The sequence below is a fragment of the Mastigoproctus giganteus genome, chromosome 9 (genome assembly GCF_048544385.1).
Source record: "Mastigoproctus giganteus isolate SK-2022 chromosome 9, ASM4854438v1, whole genome shotgun sequence".
Lineage (NCBI taxonomy): Eukaryota > Metazoa > Arthropoda > Arachnida > Uropygi > Thelyphonidae > Mastigoproctus > Mastigoproctus giganteus.
The window spans coordinates 117,889,603-117,916,630 of NC_143583.1; the positions used below are offsets into that span (position 1 = coordinate 117,889,603).

The 27,028-nt window shown below is 37.3% G+C and overlaps 1 protein-coding gene across 1 annotated transcript in view; it reads right to left on the bottom strand.

The window, feature by feature from the left end:
• Positions 1–27,028, bottom strand: part of LOC150080672 (ADP-ribosylation factor-like protein 15) — a 109,319-nt gene that overhangs the window by 60,137 nt on the left and 22,154 nt on the right. The window contains exon 2 of the mRNA XM_090381163.1: positions 24,222–24,369. Within this exon, the coding sequence (XP_090237289.1) occupies positions 24,222–24,369 (148 nt within the window). The remainder of the gene's footprint in view (positions 1–24,221; positions 24,370–27,028) is intronic.

Here is a 27,028-nt window from a genome sequence, read left to right on the forward strand (position 1 = left end):
TGATCTGCTCACTGTTGACCAGCACGACTTCTCCGTATGCGGGACAGGTGGTCGGATAGGTTTTACCAGATACCACTAAATTATAGAATGGTAATCCCTTTAGCTCTCTTAATTCGCTCAAAAGCAACTAACTGCCTAAGCTGCCTGAAGGCTAGAAATGCGAACAGTGTGTACCGAGTTAATTCTCTCCTAATCCGTTCGCTATATGAAAATTTTCTCGCTCAATGGAAACTATTTTAAATGTAACTTCCAAGGGGAATTCAAAATAATTAAACAGAGGTCCGAATGAGCAATTTAGAATTATAAAAATGGTTATACAGTTTTATATAGAAAATATCTTAACAACAGACAGTGAAAAATGTAAAAATAGTTAAATAATTTTAAGCTTATTTGAATAGTAGATAAACATGTAAAAAAAATTTACGGAATATTACAAATTTCAAAGTGCACTGCATCCAAATGTCAAACGTCACTGTTAATAAAGGTGCCGGTACACTGTACCGTTGCGTACCGTCACAAAAAAAGCACTGAGTAGTTATATATATAATAATAAAAGAATAATTGTATTAAGAAGCTAGGTAATCATGAAAGGTGGAATGTAACAGTACGAAAAGGAAGACAACAATGATTATGGATCAGGGACACTGCATTAGCAAAACCTACCATACAACAACAGTAATAATGTGTATATATATATACTTTGTATATATATATATATATGAAAAAGAAAGAGACAGGAAATTAAAAATAAAGTGAAAAGGCGACCAAGGTCATCCACCGAAATTACGAGAAAGACGGCAATGTTCTTGCTTCTGTTTCCAACATGTTCTGTATGCTATGGTGTGCTGAACACATGTGCTGTAGCCACGTGTTGAGAACAAAATTTTAAAATTTTGTGGTAAGAATAAGGTCTAATAAATTGTCCAATAAATATAATTATATTACGTATCTGTATGCCCTATGATATATGGTATGAAAAAGAAAGAGACAGGAAATTAAAAATAAAAAGTGAAAAGTACGTAGGGCATAGATATATCTGTATGCCATACGTAATATAATTACATTTACTGGCACAATTTATTAGACCTTATTCTTATCGCAAAATTTAAAAATTTTTAAACTTCATTCTCAACATGTGGCTACAGCACACGTGTACCATAGCATACAGAACATGTCAGAAACAGAAGCAAGAACATTGGCGTCTTTATCATAATTTCGGTGGATGACCTCTGACGAAGACACTGAAATTGTGAAAAACACTGCAATGTAATCTTATTTTCGATTTAGTAGGGTCTGCTACTCAACCTTATGAAAGAACATATTAATGGATGACTGAATGATGGCTTTTTTATTTTCATTGTAGATTTCTTTGTAGCAACACATCACAAAATTTCTCTGCAGCTGTAGAATTGGCACTGGTGACTCCATCGCATACTCTAACGTTGTGGAAACCAGCGTGTTGCTTGAACCTATTCAACCACCCATTGCTTGCCACGAACTTGAGTTGGGGTTCGCCGTATTTATCCTTAATATCTTTATAAATACTTGTTGCTTTTGCTTGAACGGCCATTGGACTCAGGGGCACTTGATTCTGAATCTGAGTTTCCATCCAAATTATTAATAGCTTTTCCATCTTCGATATAGCACCTGAACACTGTTTTGTGATCACTGTTGATCTTAAGTGCATGCTCCTTTAACATGTTCTTTTATACACGCACTCTCCTTTAAAACAGTATTCACTGTTGAAGCAACAAGAACTAATTCCCTTGCAATAGATGACAAACTTTGTCCTGCTTCTCACTTCTTAATCATTTTCATCTTCAATTCTAATTCAATTTTGTTTCGTTTCCTGGCACTACTACCACTTGTACTTTTTGTTGGTCGCTTTCCCTTCATCATTGTAATATGTAAATAGGAATGAAGAGAATTTTTTGAAAATTTGTTTTTTATATGATTGAAGATTTCAGTGAAGGGGAACACATTTCACCATAATAGCGTAAAAACCCACACAATTGCAGTTATTGGTATTATCGCAAATGCAATAAGAGCGAGTTTACTACCCATTTATAATTAGATGCACTAACAGAAAAGCCCAATAAACTGGAAAGTGCAAATTGCTTTTATTGTTTTTTGGTCGTGACCTCCAGATTGTTTGTTGTTTGGTTTTTAGGAGCATTAGCAACTAAGGCCATATTGCTCCGGGATATGCGGTGGTCATTCCCTGACCTTTCCGCATCCTTCATATTTGGTGGCGACGGGCTCGAACCCCGGTCTAATCAAGAAGCGTGTGCTATGCACTGCTGCTCCTTCCCACCTGGCTACGGAGGCGCCGTGACCTCCAGAAACGTGCTTTAGAATTTGGTGTTCAAAACTGATTCTTATAACGGGAACATATGATAACAATTGTGGTAGAGCAATTTCCATTATAAAAATGACCTTTTAGAGAGTTATCTCTCTAAAAGGTCTTAGGAGCTTAAAAGCACCGTAAAATAGCTTAGTAATATAGCGAAATTTTTGGAACGAATTACAAAAAAAAAAAAAAAAAAAAAAAAAAAAAAATGTTATTGGGTTCATATTACAATATTTTCACAATACCTCCATTTATCCCTACAGATTCAAAATACGTTTCCATATTGTTTTCAATTTGCACCGGCCGGCAAAAACTTACATAAAGTCGAATTTCCTGTACTTGCAGTGCCCCTTGTCCATAATCCATCCCAATTTTTTAATTTTTTAATTATCATTCTTTTGAGGCCATTATTCACTACATCCACTTGTTATTAATACATTATATATATATATATATATATATATATATATATATATATATATATACACAGGTAGCTCTCGATTTACATCGGGGTTAGGTTCCTGGGGAGACGGTGCAAATGGAACCCTTTATATAATGGAGTCAATCGGCAATCGGAAATCATAGGGTTAGGTTCCGGGCACCAAAAATTTTACCTACCACTTCGCATTGATTGTTTTATTTTATTAGCATTCTTCACAGTTGTAGTAACCGTCGATGGAGGCATATCCATAGCCCTACACACATTAGGGGAGCTTTCACCAGATTCCATCCTCCGAATATTGCACTAGAATTCAACGAACTTCTTTTACCAGACACAGCATTTCTTTATTCTATTAATTTAAAAACTTTATAACACGATTGGCAAAAACTGTACACTGATATCACTATTATTTTTATTTAATTTATTAATAGCACAATTAATAAAAAATGCTAGCATAATAAATTTCCAACACATGTAAATAGCATAAACAACAACCAACTGAATGGTTCACCCCATGGACCTTTACTACCCGCATCTACGAGTGGTTACTTTGAGGGGGGGAATCTTTCTCGTCTCTGATACAGATGTGCTAATTGCTGATTTCCTCAGATTGTACTAAATCATGTGAACACTGGATACCACAGTATGATGCCGATAAATTTTGTCTGACGATTTTAAACTTTCAATTTATAAAAAATTTGCAAAAATAAAAAAATAAAAATGGCATTGTGGTTAGTGATTGGGAATCGGCAAAAAACGGACCAGCGCAAAATGAGGGCTACCTATATATATATATATGGGGGGGGGAGAGAGAGAGAGAGAGAGAGAGAGAGAGAGAGAGAAAAGAGTATTGAGAGAGGAGCAATAAATATTATACAATTATAATTATAAATATAATATAAAACTGAATAGTTCAGTTTACAGAATATAAAAGTACAGAGTTCTATGAGTAAATAAAATATATAAATGTTCTTGTTTATACTCCAGCATGACCTGTAAGAGGAGTTTACAAAAAATCACGAATACAATCATTAATCATATTTAGCAGTCACAGGGCTTGATCACCATGGCCTGTTCAAAGAGTGTGTGCTACTGCATTCTCACTCCTGACCACTCAGCTACGTCAGGCCTTTAAAGTTAATAATCTTAGTAATTATTGATAAAATAACTGTATATATTTTTCATTTCAGTTAACCAAAAAAAAAAAATAAATAAATAAATTAATTTTAAGAAAAAAATAGAATGCGCCTGAAATATAATGCACTGTGCACATTACCTAACTTAATTACCTAAATGGTATCAGATGTTTAGACATTACTCAATAAGTTCAACCAATATGACATTTTCGGTGTATGTTTTGTTGGTCCCTGAAAAGCTTGTAAAGATCAATCATAACCTTCCCACCTCCTGATCACAGAAATCTATTTATATAAATTAAAGTATATTTTGCATATTACTCTAGAATAAAAAGTCAGATTGAGGCCAAATTTTCAACCTATTCTCTGTTAGTCCTTGGGAAAATTTCAGATCCAGTTATGATTTTACAGCCCTCTTTTCATCTCCCATCACAAAAATTGGCATAAATGAAAATATGTTTACACATCAATCAACAAGAAAAATGTGGATTGCTACCAAATTTTCAACATATATTCTGCTGGCCGCTGGGATGGTTCAAAGTTCAATTCTGATTTTGTAACATTCCCACCCCAGTTTCCCCTACAGAAATATTACTATAAATTAGGAACAGGAGCTCTAATCAATTTCAAAATTTCAACGATTACTTTGAATATTTTCAGAATCTCTGTAAAAAATTTGTTTATGGGTTGACCTATTTTGTTATAAATCATGAATTACAGTAGAGAGTCAGATGTTCTGGATAATCGAACATAAGGTAAGATTAAATAAACTCTGTTATAATATATTAAGGTAAAAGAAAAAAACTTTAAATATCGTGAAAAAAATGAATTTATTTAACTAAAAAATTAATAATAATAACTTATTATGTACGTACACTGCCCTACCATTAATATCTGGACTTCAGATTTAACTAATTTAGTAGGAAACTGGAAGCACTCAATGCATAAAAATATGCCTTCCTTTCACTTTGCCATTTTTTGTTGATAAAAAAAAAAAAAAACAAGCTTCTCACATCCATTGCTATAATCCATTTATGAGCCAAACAGGCATATAGCACTATCAATGGTGGAGTGATCAAAAATGTAAATTAGCATTAGTTGAGCCATATGATGCAAGAAAGCAAGCTTATATAGCATCAGCCAAAAGAAATAAGAAAAAAAAAACATCCCATAAAAATCACTCATCGGGTAATTCCAAATGTTTATCTAGTTCAGCTTTAAATTTATTTTAAGCTATCAACTTCCACAACAACAGATGGGTGTGTCCCAGCAATCAACTACCCGCTGGCTAAAGGCAAAGTTATGCACATCCATTCTACAACTGTTTTTCCTCAATTTGAACTTATATCCCTTCAGGTTCTTAATCTGAGCAAGCAGAAGTATCCCATCGGCATTGAGCCTGCTCAAACCATTCAAGGTTATACACCTCAATCAGATCACCTCACAGGTACCTAGTCTCCAGATGCTGCAACTTGCAGAACTTAAGCCTGTCTTGGTAAGAGCACCCCTTTGGATGGAGCAACTCTACATTCTTCCTAAAATGAATGTCTCCAGACCTATATGCAGTACTCAAGGTGTGGCCTGACCACTGCATTATACAAGGGGATAATCACCTCCTTGTCTCTGCTAGCAAAATTACTATATATCATTGACAAAACTCCATGACCTGCTCTGGCAGCTATCTGACTGCACAATTACCCTCAAGTCTTTTTCATTCTCCACCTCCCTGAGTGTAGTACCACACAGTTGGTACATTTCTCTTGGGTTACTGTTACTCATATGCAGTACTTTGCATTTGTCAATGTTAAACTTTAGTTGCCACTTCTCAGCCCATCTACTAATTTTTCTAGATCCTGTTGCAGTAGCATACTGTCTTTACTATCATTAACAACCCTGCCAACCTTTGTACCATCTGCAAACTTGGACATTAAGCCTAATATACCTTCATCAATATCACTGATAAACACACAAAACAACAATGTTTATGTTTTGTTTGGGTTTTAGGAGCATTAGCAACTAAGGCCATATTGCTCCGGGATATGCGGTGGTCATTCCCTGACCTTTCTGCATCCTTCGTATTTGGTGGTGATGGGCTCGAACCCCGGTCTAATCAAGAAGCGTGTGCTACACACTGCTGCTCCTTCCCACCTGGCTACGGAGGCGCCAAAACACCAATGGGCCCAGCATCAAACCCTGAGGAACTCCACTAATAACATTAGTCCACATAGAGCAGTGTCCATTTATTACCACTCTCTGCCATCTCCCACTCAACCATCCTTTATACATTGCAGCAACTTGCCCTTAATGCCATATCCAATTTGTAAAGCAGTCTTCCATGTGCAACAGTATAAAAAGCTTTCCTGATATCCGAGTATATGATATCAAAATTATTTTTTGCATCCAATTCCTTTGTGACCACATCGTAGTATCCAATCAAATTGGTCACACAAGACTTCCCCTTAGCAAACCCATCGTGTGTCTGAACTATTACTGCAGTCTTGTCTAGATGATCCTGCATCACTTCTTTAACCAGTGACTCCATTATTTTCCCCAGAACAGAAGTTAAACTAACAGGTCTATAATTATGTGTCACCCTTTGTTATTGGGGATACATTTGCACACCTCCAGTCCATGGGGACCTCCCCTAAATCTAAGGATATTCTCATAATTATGGCTAAGGGTTTGCTAATTTCCCTTGCCGCCTCCTTCAATATAACTGGATAGATTCCAACCACCCTAAGTGCCTTTTTTATTTTTTAACTTCAACGAATTCTCCTCCACTTTGCTCTCCATTATTACAAAATCAATTAGCTCCCTGTTAGAGTTTAATAAACTTCTTTCCTTCATTTCTTCACAGAATTCGTCATGTGTGAATGTAGATGCAAAATACTCATTCAGTTTGTCAGCTATCTGGGCAGGATCATCAACAGTCGAACCGCCAACATCACGTGGACCAATCTGATTTATCCCCTTCCTTCTAGAGTTTATATAAGTGAAAAAGCCTTTGTTGTTTTTCTTTGCATTCTTTGCCAAGGTTTGTTTGTTTGGATTTTTTGGCGCATTAGCAACTAAGGCTACAATGCGCCATTCTTTACCAAGGATTTCTCGCAATCAGCCTTCGCTTGCCTAACCTCCTTTGTGAGTTGATTACAGATATATCATATGATGTAATATGATTACATTATATCTGACATAAGCTTCTGTGTCACTTGATAATTTATATGCATCCCAAATATTTTTCTTCTCTGCCATGAGCCTCATTATTTCACTGACATCCATTGAAGTCTAAATCTTGAACAGTATTTCTTAGTTAGTATGAAAAGCCTAGTAGCTTCCAAGATTAATTCCTCGAAGGCTTCCCATTTAGAATTTGCTGTTTTAAAAACATTATCAGTTGATCCCACTGTATAGAATTTAAAAACTGTCTGAGACCACTATAGTCACCTTTACAAAAACAAAAACCCTTCCCTTTACCCCTGATTGGTAGTTACATCTTTTAAGTACCGTATTTCCCCATGTATAAGGCGCACCTGAATTTTGGGGCCCGAAATTTGAAAAAAAATGTATTACATAAAGTTATTGAACTCAAGTTTTATTCATCATGAAATTCATACAACTCCTCATCACTGTCAAAACTCCCATCCATTAGCTTGTCCTCATCTGTGCCTGATGACGAATCACTGTCTTCATATATTGTCTCATTCTCAGTTCCATCTATGGCATTCGAAATGCCACACTTCTTAAATGACTTGACAACGATCTCAATCTTAATATTATCCCAGGATCTTTTCACCCAGGTACAAACTTCTCCTATAGTTGGTTTCTTCAATCTTCCTGCTGGTGTCAAATTGTCCCCAGAAGACCTCGTCCATTGGTTCCATTCGTCTCTCATGGCAGCTTTGAAGGGTTTGTTAAAATGCTGACATCAAGTGGTTGGAGCTGGGATGTCAAGCCTCCAGGTATGACGGCAAGTTTTGTTTTTTGCTCTGCAGCAATCTTTGTGTTTTTTGTTGTGTGCCCTGAACTGATCAAGCACCAATAGGGCAGGTTTGTGTAAGAGCCCACCTGGTCTCCTGCTCCAAACTTTCTCAGACCAGATCTTCATCCCATCCTGATCCATCCATCCCTTGTTATGAATGTGGACAATAACTCCTCGAGGAATGTCTTCTTTTGGCATTGTTTTGCGTTTGAAAATCAGCATAGGAGGCAGCTTGGTTCCGTCGGCACAACAAGCTAAAACAACTGTATAATGGCTATTTTCGCGTCCACTTGTCTTCACAGTTACAGTTTTTACCCCCTTCTTATCAACAGTTCTGTTACTTGGGACATCAAATTGAAGGGGGGACTTCGTCCATATTTGCAACCTGTCCCAAATCAAACTGATGTGTCTTCCGACATTGAATGACAAAACGATGAAATTCAAGGACCTTCTGCTCATAGCTTTCAGGCATTTTTTGGACAAGTCTGCTGCGTGTATGCATGCTTAGTCCATTCCGTTTCATGAACCTGAAGCACCAATTGTGTCCTCCTTTGAAATCAGTAACTTCTTTTTCATCAGCAATTCTTCTTGCCTCACGCTGAACCATCTTTGTGGACACAGGAATTCCAATTGCCCTTTGCTCTTCAATCCCCTCTCTAAATCAGGCCATTTTGCTGACTTACCTCTCATGGCCTTCTTCTGCCGTGGCATTTTCAATAGGGTTTATTCTTCCCATAGCCAGTTGTTGTTTGTTGTTTTGGTTTTTAGGAGCATTAGCAACTAAGGCCATATTGCTCCGGGAATATGCGGTGGTCATTCCCTGACCTTTCCGCATCCTCCATATTTGGTGGTGACGGGCTCGAACTCCAGTCTAATCAAGAAGCGTGTGCTACGCACTGCTGCTCCTTCCCACCTGGCTATGGAGGCACCCCCATAGCCAGTCTTGCATTGTTTTCTCAGTTAGAGGAGGACCAAAACTTAGGTTCAGCAGCACGATTTCCATTCACTTTTGCAAACTGGATCACTTTTAACTTGAATTCAGCACTGTACGAAAATCTTTTCTGAGCCATTTCTGGGCAGAACGTGGCAAAACGTAACCTAATATACCGGTAACAAGTGCAAAACAATGAGTGCAAAGACAACAAGCACAAAAAAGCGGGAAATGCAATTAAAAAAAATCTACAACCACTGTATAAGATGCACCCAGTTTTTAGACCCCAAATTTTTCGAAAAAGAGTGTGTCTTATACATGGGGAAATACGGTAAATCCCACATCAGTACACTGTGATCACTGTCAACTAGTGGTTCCTTTATCTGCAAATTCTGAATGCATGAATAATCACTGCTGATAATCAGATCAAGAGTATTACTCCCTCTTGTTGCCCCCTTGAATATGTTGCTATAGAAAACAATCCTCCAATAAATCTACAAAAGTCTTGCTAGAGTGCAAGTGACCAACCCACAAGTTCTAGTCAATATCTGGAAAGTTAAAATTCCCTATTACAAGACATTCTGATTTACTGGCCCACTCTTATTTCTCTGCAGAATTGTTTGTTGTACTCATCAAAGTCATTAGGCCTAATAACACACTTCTCTCATTTTCCCTTTCCCAGTGCTTACGTCACACCAAACTGACCCAACATTGCACTGTCTATCTATGATAACTTTCTTAGATTTTATGTGTTTCGTAACTAACAGCATAACCCCTCCTCCCTTCCTGTATACATTGTACTCCCTAAATTCCAATTCTGCATTGCTTATATCTGTGTGACACCATGTTTCTGATATCCCAACAACATCTGCCTTCGATGTCTTGATCAGCACTTCAAATTCATCAAATTTATTTACTATACTTGTAGCATTGGTGTACATGCAAGTATACATGCACCTGTTCTTACTCTTAGTTACCCTAACAAAGCCCATGTATTTACTTGTTCCATGATGATTCCCAGCAGCTGCTCATTACGATAGAAGCAGTGCAAGAATCGCTTTCACCTCTGCCTGTGGCTACTGTTAATCTTTTAGTCTGTGAATCCCACCAAGCTAGCAGTTTTACAACCCACCTAACACTGCCTCGATAGCATCAATAAATATTTTTGCACCTTTTCTATTTGAGTGTATCTCATCCCTATAGAAGCAGTCTCTCCTGTTAGTAAGCATAGACCACGCTGAAAAAAATGGTGCATTGGCACTATACAAATTCTTATATAGTGCCAAGATTCTGTAATGTAATGATGTCTGAGCACATGTACGGTAAACTCAAAGAAGTAATTGTTACTGTGAACAAACGTACAATACAAGATAATAACAAATATCCAAAACAAGAATATACAACACCATACTCAATAAAGCATGGTTTGCAAGGGTTTAAAAATGAAGTTCATGAGGCAAGTACAAATAAGAATAGAATATTTTTAATCTGCCAACGAGCTCTACAGTCCTGAATGTTACATCATTAATAAAACTAATGTTTTAACTGTCCAAAATACATTCAAACATTGTGAGTCTTATATAGGTTAAAATCCTTAGTTTCTTACAGAAATAAAGCTATTTAGTCAGGTGCACAAATATGTAAAAAAACATAAAGTGCAGCCATTATCAACCCACTGCAGGATGGAAGCCTCCTCAACAATTCATGCTGAGGGAAATGGACCATAATCTGCCACGCTGGTCCAGTACGAGTTGGCAGAGCGACCGTATTCAGCAGTCAGGGTCTTGAACCCCGGTCTACTCAAAGAGCGTATGCTACTGCACTCCCGCTCCTGCCCACTCGGCTACGGAGGCCGGTTTTACACAAATATGTAGCATGGGGCATTCCAAAATCAATTCCACACAGTACTGCAATCTATCATGGATGATGATGATATGCTAGCAAACCCATGGCAGTTGTTGATGTGTCCAGTTCTCCAGATACGTCAACAACTGTCAAAATACTGATCTACTCTGATAGTGTCTGTGAAGAAGTTTTCTCCAATAACAGCTATATGGGCTTGTCCTGAGTACAAACCATCTTCCAGAGTTTTGGGCAGGATAAATGTGAACCATAACCTGTATTTTCATGATTGTTGCACTCAGGTATCATGCTCACAAATGCATCATTCATGGGAACATTCAGTTGTTGACTACACTTCTTCCAATATACTAGTGAACCTGTGCTGGAGTGACAACCTCCACTGTAAGAAATTGAATAGCATTGCTACGCACTAGCCTGAATGCATCTGTCACTATGAACATCCCATTGTCTCTGCTGCACATCACTCCTGCAAATAATACAGAATATGCAACATGCTTGATCATTTGGTAGCAGTATTAGTAGTAATCCCTAAATTTACACTCATGGTGACGTAATTTAAATTTAGAAAATGAAAGTCTCATTTTCATTTTGATCACCCTCATACAGTTAAACTTACTTTGTAGTTATGAACAAATGAAAATCTTGAATTTTCTTGCACAACTTCTATTCCTGTTTAAAGTTACAACATCAAATAAAATAGACTTATCAGACATTTCTTCAGAAGAGAGGAAACCTACTTCAGTATAAAAATTTTGATGTACGTTATTACAGACTGTTAGCTGTTTTGTACTAAACATTCACATTTGTCAAAAAATGATCATGTTAATTGAGTCAGGGAATAAAAATAAAAGCTTGCATTAGCTTTAGTAGTGCATATGATGCAAGAAAGCAAGCTTATACAGCATCAGCCAAAAAAAAAAAAAAAAACTTCCCATTCACCTATCCATTTGCTCCAAAAGTTTGTCCAGTTCTTGATTGAATTTATTTATGCTATCAATTTCCACAACATGCAGAGAAGTGTTTATTTCTAACAGAAATAATCAAATTCACAGATCCCTCACAGTTTACTAAAAATGAGCAGTAAAACCAAAACAGAGTTTATGAAAGGTAGGCTCAAAAACAAATTACCCCCCCACCCCCACCAAGATGAACTCCCCCCACCACCACCACCACATGTACACAATTAATTAATAGAACCATAAAGGAAGTAGGAAATACAGAAGGTGGACAGAAAGAGAAAAGAATAAACTGTTATAGCATATTTACTCACATAATTCTTGCCGCTGTGTAATTCACACACCCCAATTTTTCGTTGTGAAATTAAGAAAAAAATAAATCCAGCATATTTCACACATTCCAATGTTGCTTCCATTCTAGCTCTTTGGAACCACAATGACAGATGCAGACTTGTCCAATCTAAAGTCTGTTCACTCTATCCTAATGTAAACAAATGCATGTTGTTGAAAATATTCCCTTATATTTTAAAATACTCTTATTAAGCATTTACATTTCTTACTTTATTCATTAATACTTTTATTAAGAACTATAACAGTACATGCAATCATTTCAGACGGTGATTTAATTTTAATTCTGTGTGATGTTTGTTAACAGCCTTTGCATGATTCTTTCACAAGCAAATTACTTTTACTAATGGCATAATATAGGACTGGTTTGTAAAAATATCAGTATAAAGAAGTACAAATAAATGTAGCCCTTTTAAATTTTACTACAGTGCAACCTTAATATAACATGTAGATGGTGGGGGGGGGAGACTAACACCCACTTTATAAGCTAACCACATTATAGCCAAAATCCACCTCTGTCTAATTTTTTTAAAATGAATAAGTACATAATTAAAAAACATGAACTATTAAGCAATTGTTTTATTGTAAGCAAATTTTGTCAAGTTTATTATTTTTTTTAAAGCTGATGAATGAACTATTCTGATGCCAATGGATTAAATAGTTTTAAACATTTTAAATAAATAGCTAATCTTTACTGTAGCATTAAATTAGCATATATTAAAAATCGCAAATGCCAACATTACTCTAACTTTTTTTTTTAACAATACTGTACTTTAATATAAAACAATATTCTACTTTAATATAAAAATATTAGCAATACTGCATGTACTTAAAAAATAAAAATTCAAAATTGCCAATTTCTTATAGCAATCCCATGCTTACAAATGAGGACTGTTTACATGGAAAAGAACCAATCTACAGTACAGAACTATAAACAAGCAGCAAGGAATGGCTCAGCTACAAATCAAAGCTTTGCAAATGTACTGTATAAATCATCAATAATAGTATCATATAGCCAGAGTCCTATAGGTTTTAGTTTCCATGAGCTTCAAAAAGGATTATGGTAACTTCATTGCATTAAGTTACCATAACGCACTGCATTCTCTATAGCTTTCTGTGTAGCACCACAATTTTGTAATATAAATCTAGAATCAAAGGTGTGACATTCTAACATCTGTTGCCATGGGTTATTTACAATCAACATAACCAAACACAAATGGAGCTTACCAATCTCCATATGATAAACAACTTAATAAAAATAAAATGTATCAACAATCAATACTTTAGTTCTTTTCACCAAGACACATCATTATGTTTTCTTCAACAAATTGTATTGAATATTAATAAGCAGAGTCAAACAATAATGGCACTTTCTGAGATCGCTGGAGGAATACAGAATTGTGTAAAATAAGCAACGGTGTAAAGTTTTAACAAAAAAAAAAAAAAAACTTTCTTCATATATAATAAAAATAACTGCATTTTTTTATGTCTTTGGGAATATGAACATGCCCAGAGTATATCTGCTACAGCAATATATAACATGACACATATCAAAACTACATTATAATAAATGATATATGATATCTTCATGTTTATTTCACAGATAATCACAGACTTTTCAATCAATCCAGTCTTCGAGAGACTACAACATTCATGGTGTAGAATTTTTCTCAGTGTGGTCTGTACTTACTAACAGAAGAGACTTTTTTTTTTTTTTTTTTTATAAGGATGGAATATACTTAAATAGAAGTGGTGCAAAGATATTTTCTGATACCGAAGCAGTGTTTAGTGGGTCAGAAAACTGCGCTGGGTGGAGGTATATACATACTAATAAATTAACGGCAACCATAGGCAGAGGTGAGGCAATTCTTGCATTGTTTCTATTGGAACATGCAGTAGCCTGGAAAGAAAGCATAGGAGATTTCAAGGACTGCTGGAAGTCCTTTAAAAAAGCAAATACATGGACTATGTAAGGGTTACAAAGAGTAAAAACAGGTGCATGTATACTTACTTGCATGCATACTAATGCTAGGAGCACAGTAAATAAATTTGATGAATTTAAAGTTTAAGTCATCGAATGCAGACATTTAGGAATATTGGAGACATGGTGTCACTCCGACATAAGAGATGCAGAAATTGAATATGGGGAATAAAATGTGTACAGAAAGGATTTTATTTCTTGTGTGAAGGTAGTCCCGAGCCAGACTATAGTAATCCCACTGTGTGTGTAAAGGTAATGTAACCAGCAAAGCTGATCAATTTTAGTGGTGTGTGTGTGTGTAGTACAGTGCTAAGTTGTATTGCTTGTGTTGAGTGATCAGCCTCTTTAGCCAAGTAGGCAGCATAGTATACTACCCACTGGTTACTATATCTGCCCCATGGAGGTGGGCCAGACTGTACAAGCATTCCAAATGTATCTTTCACTGATAAAAATCACACTTTGTTATCCATGAAACAGGATCAGAAAAAAAAATAAAATAAAAAATATGCTCCTGCATGTCAATTCATTCTTTACAAACATCTTGAAGTCATTCAGCACTAGAAACCACACAAGACAGCAATCCACATCTTAAAGTCAAGCAGTACCAGCAACCACAGGACACAAAAGAGATGCTGACTTCTCATAAGATGACTTCTGTCATTTTATGACAAGTCAGTGTCTCTTTCATATAACATTAATTGTGGCTAGAAAAACAAGTTTATATAACCATCCAAGTCCAAATACACCTTTGACACCTTCTAATAATGAGCCCTTAGTAGTAACACAGAAAGACAGAGATACATGCAAGTCCAAAAATGTCCACAATCCAGGAACAATAAAAGTAGTAAAATTTAAACCATCCAGCATAGGAAAGCTAAACATGCAAATCAGCCACTAAAATTTTTGTTACAGTCTATTCAGTTCAAGAGAAATTATCCTAACTAGAGTGCACATAGAATTGGACACTCACCCAGAAAAAAAAGTGGAGTACCTCATCCAGTCCACTTCTATAATGAAAAAGGAGTCAGTTCCCTATAGCTCTAGCATCTGAAATCTCTGTTCCCTATAAAGCCCAAACCAAAAGCCATTTATCATTAAATTATAAACTGTGAACCATCCACAAAACAAGAACCATCCATCCATGATTTATAATTGCCCTAAAAGGTACCCCCATATCTATCAGTAAGTTCTGTGCATGATTTAACACACTCAATAGCCTTCAAGTGAACAGAAGAGATATTTCACACAAAATGGGAAGGAGGACACATTCTGCTTTTGCAATTTGCACAAACTGGTTTCCCATTTCTTAGTTTAAATTCATGATATGAATGATCTTTATTAGCACAGTGTAAACAATCTCTTTACTGCAGCATCATTCTGCAGTGACTGAACACCAGGCATCAGTAACATCTTGTAACCAAGTATCTCATCAACTTGGTTACAAGATGTTACTGATGCCTGTAGATTTTATTTCCAACAAGACCATCTTTTTGACATCTCTGCTAAAAGAATAAGAACTTTTTTTGCATCAATGATAATTTTAAGAGAGATTTTTCCAAACTCATCAAGTAATTCAGCACTCTTGACCACCACACTAATAACAGATTTTAGTTTAAAAAGTTTATTTTTGTCACTGTTCACAAGAGTTTTCATATGTAGAACATCACAGCAAAGTCAATCCTCAAAAGCAGAACAATGACTAAGATCCAAGGTATCAGTTCCTGAGTCACATTTTAACAAATCAGTGTTGATTGCTTTTGTGTTGAGCAATTAGCATCTTGGATCTTTCTCTTCTCTTCAACTAGACTCAAATTCAACCTGTAAACCAATACTAATCAATTTATGCTTCAAGATATCCTATGAAGGTGTGCTACCACCTTTCCATGTTGGAGCATTACTCCATTGTCCTTCAAAGTGTATTCTCCTGAATCAAATGAACAGCTAGATGCCAGCACTCCATACATTATATCACACTGTCAAGTTCTGGTTTGGAGTCCTCAAATCAGTAGGCTATCTGAAACTCCAGCTGGTGAAGCATCTCATAAATGTCAATTTCTCCAAGTGTTCTCAAGGTAACAATACTAGAATCAATTGACATTAAACTTTCACCAAACTGTTCATAATAGATCTGAAGATCTTGTGCTATAGAAAAAAATGCTGTTCTTTGAATGGAAACTGTTGTTGACCAAAATGGAGGACACATTGAACAATTGCAGTGCTGTTCAAGTGATTTGTGTGTGTTATTTGGTTTTTAGGAGCATTAGCAACTAAGGCCATATTGCTCCGGGAAAAAATGCGGTGGTCAAGTGATTTGTATTGCCACAGTACCATATAATGACAAATTTTGTAACTATATATTTTTTTTCCAATAAACGGCAAACACATTCTTTACTGTACCTGTTGTACAAATTTCTCTTCAGTATGAGCCTTAGAACTCACTCCAGAGCCCTCTACATAGGGATACTTTAATTTTAACAACCCTGTGTGTGTGTGTGTGTGTGTGTGTGTGTGTGTGTGTGTGTGTGTGTGTGTGTGTGTGTGTGTGTGTGTGTAAAACAAACTAATTAATAAAAAAATAGGTAAAAATAAAGAATAAGAAATAAAATTGATAAGGCAAGCATCAGAGGAAGCAAAATAGCATAATAAAACTTAGGCCAGCAGTATGGCAAACTAATAGAGCAAAAATAGATTGAAATTAAAGGTGTAAATGCAAACAGTGGGGAGGGGGGAAAGGTAATTAAGACGGAAGGTATTGTAGAAGTTATGCTTCAAATAATTTAGAATAAAAAATTGAATTAAACAAAATTTAGTTTAATTTTGTTTAATTCAATTAAACAAAAGCACCCCCAGCAGCACCAGGTCCAAATTGTGTGAAATATCACTATTAACAGAGTCATAAACCAACTACAATACAAAATTAAACTAAATAAACAAAAACAGACTGACCATTATGGCCCATCTCGTCAGAGGACCACAAGGCCAATAAGTCAGAGAATCACAGCATTTCGAACACTGGACAAATCGTCGCAGAGGCGAGTCGATCAAAGGATTTGAACAGTGGTGGTCCTTATGCTGTGAAAAATATAAATAGGATAGATAGTAGCACTCATATGGAAGCAACCACACTACTGACAAGATTAACATTAAACCAGATTTAAACAGACAAAAATTGTCTATTGTATAATGTACTGCTCTCTATAGCTTAATTTTTGTCTATTTTAATCTGGTTTATGTTAATCTTGTCAGTAGTGTGGTTGCTTCCATATGAGTGATACTATCTATCCTATTTATATTTTTCATAGGATATATCTATCCTATTTATATTTTTTCACCACCACTGTTCAAACCCTTTGTGTATCGATCTATCGATCAGATAGGGAGCTGATCCTTTGATCGACTCGCCTCTGCAACAATTTGTCCAGTGTTCGAAATGCTGCGATTCTCTGACCATTATTGGCCTCGTGGTCCTCCGACGAGATGGGGCATAATAGTCAGTCTATTTTTGTTTATTTAGTTTAATTTTGTATTGTAGTCTATCTCTAAATAGGCCTACGAGGCTGGGACAATTCATGTTGATGATTAAGCTTCACACCAGCCAGAAGATAAATAAATTCAATACTGTAACTAAAAACACTTTATTTACAATAAAATAAATATAAAATAGATATATACATGTATTTACAATAAAAATATATAACACTGATAAAATATACTAAAAACCTAGAAATTAAAAGTGATAAAATTTGCTGTAGCTTTCGGAGGCAGCAGTTTCCTTCCTCGGTAGCATATGTCTACTGTGCGGCACATCCTTAAATAGCAGATCCACTGCACACGTCACATGGTTCCACGGTTGGAATTTTCCATTTGTGCACCGGGACCGGAAATGGCTCGGGAGTGCGCTAGCTGAAACCGTTCATCACGTCCAAGAATGACGGTGTAGACATACACCCCTATCCCTATTAATAGTATTGCTAGCTGCCCCAATATGTAAGCTTTCAAGCCATTTACGATCCCAGAACCCCTGTGCATGATCTGTGATGACAGCATCCTCCGGGGAAATTTGATGTTGTTTCTCCCAGAAATGTTCTGCCACAGCAGACTTCCCATAATTTGCGGACTTTATTGCATTTACATGCTCCCCCAGCCAGTCTTTCAATCGCCGCCCCATCTCACCCGCATAACACACCCCACACATCCAAGAACGTTCTTGGATGTGTTGGTCTACAGAGAAGGCCAGTGTTTAAATACTAGGGTTTACAGAAAACCTATGTGTAAAGGTTAGTATTCACATTATAATTCAGCCCAGGCCAACCATCACAAGAACGGTGTGATTAGAGCACTAATAGACAGGGCTAAATCATATTGTAGCACCTCCAAGGATAAAAAGAAAGAGTTTGAGCATGTCACAACAGATCTCCTGAGGTGTGGCTACCCCCAGAGGATCATAAATAAGTATATCAAAGGAGAACAGAGGAGAGGTGAGGCATTTACCCCGATAGCCACTGCATACATTTCCTATTATCCAGGTCTAACCGAGATAGCCCGTGTATTACGGGATCATCAGACACGTTGTGTGCAGTTGCCAGGATGTAAGTTGCACACAGTGTTGTCACAAGTGAAAGATCCCATTCCAAAGTAAGTGGGGTCGTTTATAGCATTAAGTGCCCAGATTGTGGGGAATGTTATGTGGGGGAAACAAAACGGCATTTAAAGGATCGTCTGGGGGAGCACACGAAGGCGATAAGGAATGCAGATTATGCGAAATCAGCCGTGGCGGAGCATTATTGGGAGAAGCAACATCAAATCTCCCCGAACGAAGCTACTATCATCGATCGAGCACATAGGTTTTGGGACTGCAAGTGGCTCGAGAGCTTGCAGATTAGTTCTATTAGGAGCAACATTAATAGGGGTATGCAGATTCATCCCCTCTTTGAGACAGTGATTCTTGGAAGGAATGAACGATTTCACCTGAAGCGCTCCTGAGCCACTTCCAGTTCTATTACGCATGAGAACAATGCACGTGTTATTGAATCACGTGACATGTGCCGTGAATCTGCAGGTATTTAAGATTGCACTGAAAAAATAAAGCGTACTGTTGAGAAAGAAGGTAGAGCCTTCGAAAGCTTCAGATTTTAGCGCTTTTAATTCTGTATATTTTATTGTATTTTATGGTATTCTTTTTCTTTTTCTTTTTATATACTTATTGTAAATTAGTAATACCAGTTATTAAACTATTAATTTTGTTTTTTTTGTTTTATTATTTCAATGCAAGGTTGGTGTAAACTACTAAAAATTAAAAAAAAAAAAAAAAATATTATGTTATGAATATGCCCAACCTCAGAGGCCTATTTCAAGAACTACACTATGCAGACTACACTAAAACTCACAATCTCTGGCCTTTACAGAGTTGACAACATGGAGTTGGGGGGGGGGGCAGTACCTCTTGACAGTAAACACTATAAACTACACACTATGTCCTTTCTGTACAAACTGAAATTCCATATTCAAATTCTGCATCCCTTATATCTGAGTGATACCACGTGTCTGTTATCCCCACAATGTCCATATTTGATGGCTTGACCAGCACTTCAAATTCATCAAATTTATTTACTATGCTGCTAGCATAGTAAATAAATTTGATGGATGTGGTGTACATCCAAGTATAAATGCACCTGATCTTACCCTAACACAGCCCATGTTTCATGATGACTAACAGCAGTCCTTGAAATTCCCAGCATCTTGCTTACAGGCTGCTGCATGTTCCAATAGAAACAGTGCTAGAATCAATTTCATCTGTCTGTGGCTATTGTTAATTTATTACTCCACGAATCGCCCTAAGCTAGCAGTTTTCCAACCCACCTATCACTGCCTCAACAGCATCAGCAAATATTCTTGCACCATTTCTATTTAAGGGTGTCCCATCTCTATAGAAGCAGTCTCTCCTTTTAACAAGCACATACAATACTAAGAAAAATTCTAATGCATGAGCCTTGCACAATCTCTCCAGGGCCAAACTGATTGACAACACTCTCATCGTATACTTCTTCCTATCATGCCTGGGCAAAATTGCAGACACTTTGCCCAGCATCGCCCTAGGCAAAGTGTCTGCAAATTCAGCAATGCCCTGTACTTGTTACGTGTTGAAATTAAACATAAAAAAAAGGCACCTGGGGTGGGTAGGTTTTATCCAGTTATATTAAGGGAAGCAAATCCTTAGACATAATTATAAGAGCATCACTGGATTCAGGGGCAGACCCTGTGGACAGGAGATGTGCGAATGTATTGCCAATTCATAAAGGGGGATCAAAAGGCGACATAAGTAATTACAGACCTATTAGCTTAACTTCTGTTCCAGGGGAAAATAATGGGGTCATTGGTTAAAGAAGTGATGCAGGACCATCTAGACAGTAGTGTAGTTATACTTCAGTCACAGCAGGTTTTGTTATGGGGACATCTTGTCTGACCAACCTGATTAGATACTATGATGCAGTGACAAAGGAACTGGATGCAAAAAATGATTTGATATCTTACTTGCATTTCAGGAAAGCTTTTGCTACTGTTGGACATAAAAGACTGCTTTACAAATTAGTGTGGGGTGGCATTAACTGAAAGTTAATGCTATGGATAAAGGGATGGTTGAGCGGAGAAGACAGAGTGATTATCAATGGACACTTCTCTTCGTGGACTAAGGTTATTAGTGGAGTCCCACATGGTTCAGGGCCAAACCCATTATTTTCAGTATTTATTAATGATATTGATGATTTGTGTCATCTGCAAACTAAGACATATCAGGGCTAATGTCGTAGTTTGCAGATGACACAAATGTTGACAATGTTGGTTAATGACAGTAATCAGGGTATATTATTGCAATAAGATCTAGATAAATTAGGCAGATGGGCTGAGAAATGTCACTTGAAGTTTAACATTGACAAATTCAATGCACTGTATATGGGTAGCAATAATCTCAAATGAATGTACCATGCGGTACTACACGCAGGGAAGTGTAAAATGAAGAAGATCTGGGAGTAATTGTGCAGCAGATATGAGGTTCTCTGAACAATGGAGACTGGCTGCTAGGACAGCTCATGAGGTTTTGTCAATGATATATAGGAACTTTACTAACAGGGATAAGATGGTGATTATCCCATTGTATAAGGCAATGGTCAGACCACATCTTGAGTGCTGCATACAGGGCTGGAGGCCTCATTTTAGAAAGTATGTAAAGCTGTGAATGGGGAAAACAGCAACAAGACTGATGAGGGGAACAAATGGGTGCTCTTACCAAGAAAGGCTTCAGTTCTGCAAATTTCAGCATCTGGAGACTAAGCATCTGTGAGCAATGTGATTGTGGTGTTTTAAGGCTTTGAATGGCTTGAGCACTCAATGCTGATGGAATTCTTTCTCTTGCTCAGACTATGCACGAGGGAAAATAAATTCACATTAAAGGATGGTTGCAGAATACACATGCTGAAGTTTGTCTTCATCCAACAGGTGGGTGATTTCTGGAACAAGCTTCCATCCATTGTTGTGGAAGTGGATAGTTTGAACAAATAAGGAAAAACTAAAGAAACTATTGGAGGGGATGGAGAGGTGAAATGGAATTGTTTTTGGCTAATGCTGAATAAGCTTGTTTTCTTGCATCATTTGCTACTATTAATACTAATACTCAGGTGGTCACTGGCAATGAGAATTGTGTTCATCTGCGAGACCATGGTGGAATCATCCAAATTGAACACAAAATGTCCTCACGGCCTAAGAAGTCTCGTGCATCCAACATCAAAGTTATGCTAATTATTTTTTTTTGACGTGAGGGCATAGTAAACCATGAATTTGTGACGAGGTGAGAGGCATTACTGCTGCTTACTGTAAATGTGTCAAAACTTCAGTATACTGAAGTTTTGACACATTTGCATGAGAATGTGAGGTGAAGAATTTATCCATCCTCATAAACGGAAGGATGGCTGGATCCTACACCATGACAATGTGCTCAGTCATGCAGTGATGGCATTTCAGCAGTTCTTTTGGCCATAAAAAAAAAAACAAATCAGATCTAGGGGAAAAAAAATTGTAAAAAAAAAAAAAAAAAAAAACAGATCATACAACAGCCCATGCACCATCAGACTTCTGGCTGTTCCCTAAACTGGAAGCTGGACTTCGGGGTCGTAGTTTCACTATAGTGGATGATATCAAAGAAAACGCTGAAGCAGCCCTGGATGCACTAAAAAAAAAAAAATACAATTTTAAAGATTGGGAAAAACTGATGGACCAAGTGTGTGCATGCAGAAGGAACGTATTTTGAAGGTGATTAGGTTAATAAGCCCAATGATTAGGTTAGTTAACTCAATAAACTTTTATAGTAAAAGGGAACTTTTTGAATGTACTTTATATCTGCTTCAAAGTAGGTGGTGCATAGCAAGAATTTATATGAATGTAAGATAATCCCACCTGCCAATCAGTGATGGTAAAACAGTTGAATATCCTTTTTTGTTATCATGGTACAGTGAATTTAAAGCACAGTTCAGAGGGCAAAGTTCCAGTGATATGTAAAATTAAGAAGAGATAAAAGGAAGTTGCTACTTGTGAAGAGTTTTGTTTACTCACCTAAATGGTTTGTATAATTTGGGATATCAGACAAGGTGAACTCACTAGGGATGATATGATACACATGACAGTGTAGATTAGCAATTTCTTAATTTAAATAATTATTTGGAGTTACAGAATCTATTTGTTTTATTAATTTAATTTTTATATCACATTTTACACTTGCTGCACATACATAGTTATTACAAACAAATTTTACAACTTTGTATTGCTGAAAGCTGTTTACATTTAGAGTGAATCGAAAAAGTATCAGCATAGGAAGGTAGCAAAGATCCTCAAATTTTAGACACAGTTGGCATTTGTGCCTACAACCAGAGCACAGTGTGTTTTGGTTTCAGGATACTTAGTCAGTAAATAATTTCACATTTATTACAACAGAAATCCTCTTAACTGACTTGCTGTGTACAAATGACACAAATTTCATGCTGTGACTTATGCAAAGAAAACAAGCAAACTGAATGCAAACAGTGAAAGGCAAACGTTCCTCAGAAGCACGAAGAAATCAACGTGTTTGAGTTATGAACTGAATTTTTGGCAATCAGCCATCTGGAATTGTTAGCAACTGTAACCTTACCGATAACAAGTGTCACAAGAAGTCAGTGATGAAGACAAAGTGCATTCTGGCATGGAGATGATGGCACAGTTTCGGTATTGGATTACGCAATAGGCATAGTAGCCATCCTGCCCGAATAGGTTAACTTATATAGGCAGTACCACTGAAAGCAAAAAATAAATAAATATAAATGAGGAATGTAAATAATGAAAATAAATTTTCGTATTAAGGGACTGAAATACAGTAATTAATACAATAATCTCTGCATGTGGGGTAACTACCTACCATCCGCATGGGGATGGGGTAACATTACTGATAATCTGCCACTACATGGCTTGAAGTTGAAAATAACTTGGTTAGTCATATCATGTTCAGTGAAAAATGCACCTTTCATCTCAGTGGCTATGTCAACACACAATATTCATGCCTACAACTACTTAGAATACTTTCGTGCTAGCCCCAAAATTAATGTATTCTGTGTGCTGACTTCAGAGAAAATATGTGGGTCTTTGTTTTTTTTTAGTGAAAAAAAAGCATCAATGGATTTATTATTAGGTGGATGGTGATTGTGCGTGTATTGGGGAGGGGATATCCATTCATTGGTCTTCACAATAAACTTTTTTTCAGGGTTTTTGTAAAAAAGAGCATCCTATCAGTACCATTACCAAGAAATGTAGATGAACTGAAGATCAGGATCACTGCTGCTGCTGCTGCTATAGCACAAATTACTCCAGAAAACTACTGGAAAGTTTGACATGCACTTGAATTTCAGTAGAATGTTTGTCAAATAGCTAATGGTGACCATACTGAAAATTTGTAGCACATTAGAAACTTGGATTCCTCTTCAATATAGCATATTGCTTCCTTTATTTTTGTAAATAAATAGAATTTAAAGTTGTAATATTACTCTATAGTCTATAATAACCCTGTACTTCTTGTAAATAATGCTCACATTGTCTGTATGGAAAAATGCATTCTAAATTCCAAACAAACTTTTTGAACACGACCTATCCATAAGTTGGGGAGAATATACAAAATTTTATTAATAGACAACCTTACGGAAGAAACTCTGAATACTTACCAGTTGTTGGTTCTATATCATTTATTGGTTCTCCAACTAATGTAGCAAGAACTGTCGACTTCCCAGAGCCAGACAAACCCAGACACAATACTTCATACTGGTCTCTTACAACTACTACTGGCTTATAGCAATGCAACCACTGCCAACACTAAAAACAAACAAACAAACAAGTTCACTCTTTTCTCCAATGTCATCTGGTGTTTGATATGCCTCTTCATTTTGTTTAGATAAGCAACTTGTAAAGGAATGAAATTGTACAGGATTGTAGCTAGATTCAGAATATAATTCTATTAATATTAATATTAAATAAAGATTAACCCTATTAACTGGTTCATGTTCTGAAATGTTATTAATAATGCAATAATTGACAAGCAAGTTCTTCATATAAAATCGATAATCGAAATAGCATACGATAATATCTGTATTCTATGGATATTATCGTATACTACACAGTTCCACATGTTTCACACATTAATCATTTACTCACAACCTTGCGACAACTTTATGTATAATAACTGTGATTAGAATTGAGAATGTTTTCAAATAATGTTACAGAAACCTCCCAATTTATAAACATCATGCATTTAGAAAAGTAGTTCACAAAGCTGAAGTATGCAAATTGAAAGCCATTTTTCCATAAGTATAATGATATGAGATATTATGTTCTAAAAAAATATCGTCTACTCCCAAAAATACATAACCACCGGTATAACCATAAGGTTTATGTATGATATACTCATATGTATTATACACTGATGAGCCAAAACATTATGAGCAGCGAGTCGTTATGCAAATTGAAGCAACTGCAAGTGAACTACGGAGTGGGTCGGGACACGGTATAAAAAACACCTGATACTAAGTTCTGTTAATCGGTGTTACACTTGTTCTTCTGATGGGAAAGGCAAAGGACTTAAGAGAATCTGACAAAGGCCAAATTGTACTGGCCAAATGATTGGGTCAGAGCATATCTGAAACTGCACAGATGGTGGGATGCTCACAGTCAGCCGTGGTTTCGTACCTTTCGTTAGTACTGAAAGGTACTAACGAAAGGTCTGAGGAGGGAAAACCCACGAAGCGCCAGCGAGGTGTTGAATGACCATGGCTCATCGATGCTTGAGGTGAGCAAAGGCTCTCCCGGATGGCACATGGCAACAGAAGGGTGGCTGTGGCACAACTCGCTGGTAATTGGTATGCTGGTGACGGGAGTAATGTATCACAACACACAGTACATTGAACCCTGCTGAAAATGGGGCTGTGCAGCCGCAGGCCGCTCTGAGTGCCCATGATAACCATGGTTCACCAGCGACAACGCCTACAATGGGGACGCAAGTATCAAAACTGGACCTTGAGTGATTGGAAGAAGGTAGTCTGGTCTGACGGATCACGTTTCCTGTTGCACCATGTGGATGGCCGGGTACATGTGAGTTGTTTACCTAGGGAAGTGATGTGCGCCTGGATGCACCGTGGGATAAAAACAAGCCGGTGGCGGCAGTGTCATGCTTTGGGCGATGTTCTGCTAGGATACCCTGGGTCCAGTCATCCATGTGCTGGGAACTCTCACGTCTACCACCTACCTAAACATCACATGTATTAGAGGAGGAGTATAGCTACAAAGTGCTAACTAAATAAGGTAGAAATCGCTGGCGCACTAACCCGCAGAAACCGCATGTGACAGCTAACCTACCAGACAAAGAGCAGAAACTAGACCCCGCTGGCAATGCAGTCGAGCAAGTCACTACTGAGAGACATCATCCCGCAAATGGCATACGCACCGAGACAACAACTTTAGTGCCAGAACCTGTGGGGACAGCAACACCAATGACAAGACAAACAGCAGATAAACTGCTGCAGAGCCTTACTGGTAATCTGAGCTGGCTCCCTTGCTGAGCTCACTGTACTCCCCTACCTAGCAGGGGGCGAAGCCTTCATGTCTCCCTCCTGCCACCCCCTCTTTTTCTTCTGGTGGGGCATGGGCATGCCCCACTGACATTTGCGTCGTCTTCTCTACTGATCCCAGTTCTTCCTACCTTTTCCCCCTCTCTATCTGCACCCAGTGCATGACCTACACCAAAATTTTAACTTCTCAAAATTATTTTCGCCAACTCCTTTGCGACTAAATCTCCAGTGCATCCCCATCTAACCAGGAAAATAACAATATGTATGTGTTCAACATACCAACGGGTATGTTGGTATGTACATTTTTTATTTATTTATTTTTATTATTATTATTATTTTTTTTTTATATATAGTCCTAGCCACTGAAATCTCAGGAGATTAGATGGCAGGACCTGCCAGAGTACTTATTTAAAAATACTGGTGAACCTGGTCTGCCTCCACGGGGCAAAAGTGGGGCAACGTCGGGCCTCGGCTGAGGTCTGGTGGCTAAATTGCCAGAAGAACAATGGTACACGACGCCACACACCTCAAGATCCATACACTTTTAAATCTCTGGCCTTTACAGTGAACTGTATCACCACACAATGTAAACTATGCAGAGATGGGGAAAACACCCTGGTGCCGTCTGACCCTAAATACACTTTACTTTACCTAAACATCATTGCTGACCATGTACACTATTTCATGTCAACAGTCTTCCCCTCTGGTGGTGCCATCTTTCAGTAGGATAATGTGCCATCCCACACCGCTCGGATTGTTCGAGACTATTTTGCGGAACATGAGGAAGACTTCCAGGTGTTGCCCTAGCCTCCAAACTGCGCAGACATCAATCCCATCGAGCATCTGTGGTTTGTGTTGGAACAGCAACTCCGATCTGCAGCATCTCAACCACAGACCTTACAGGAGTTAAA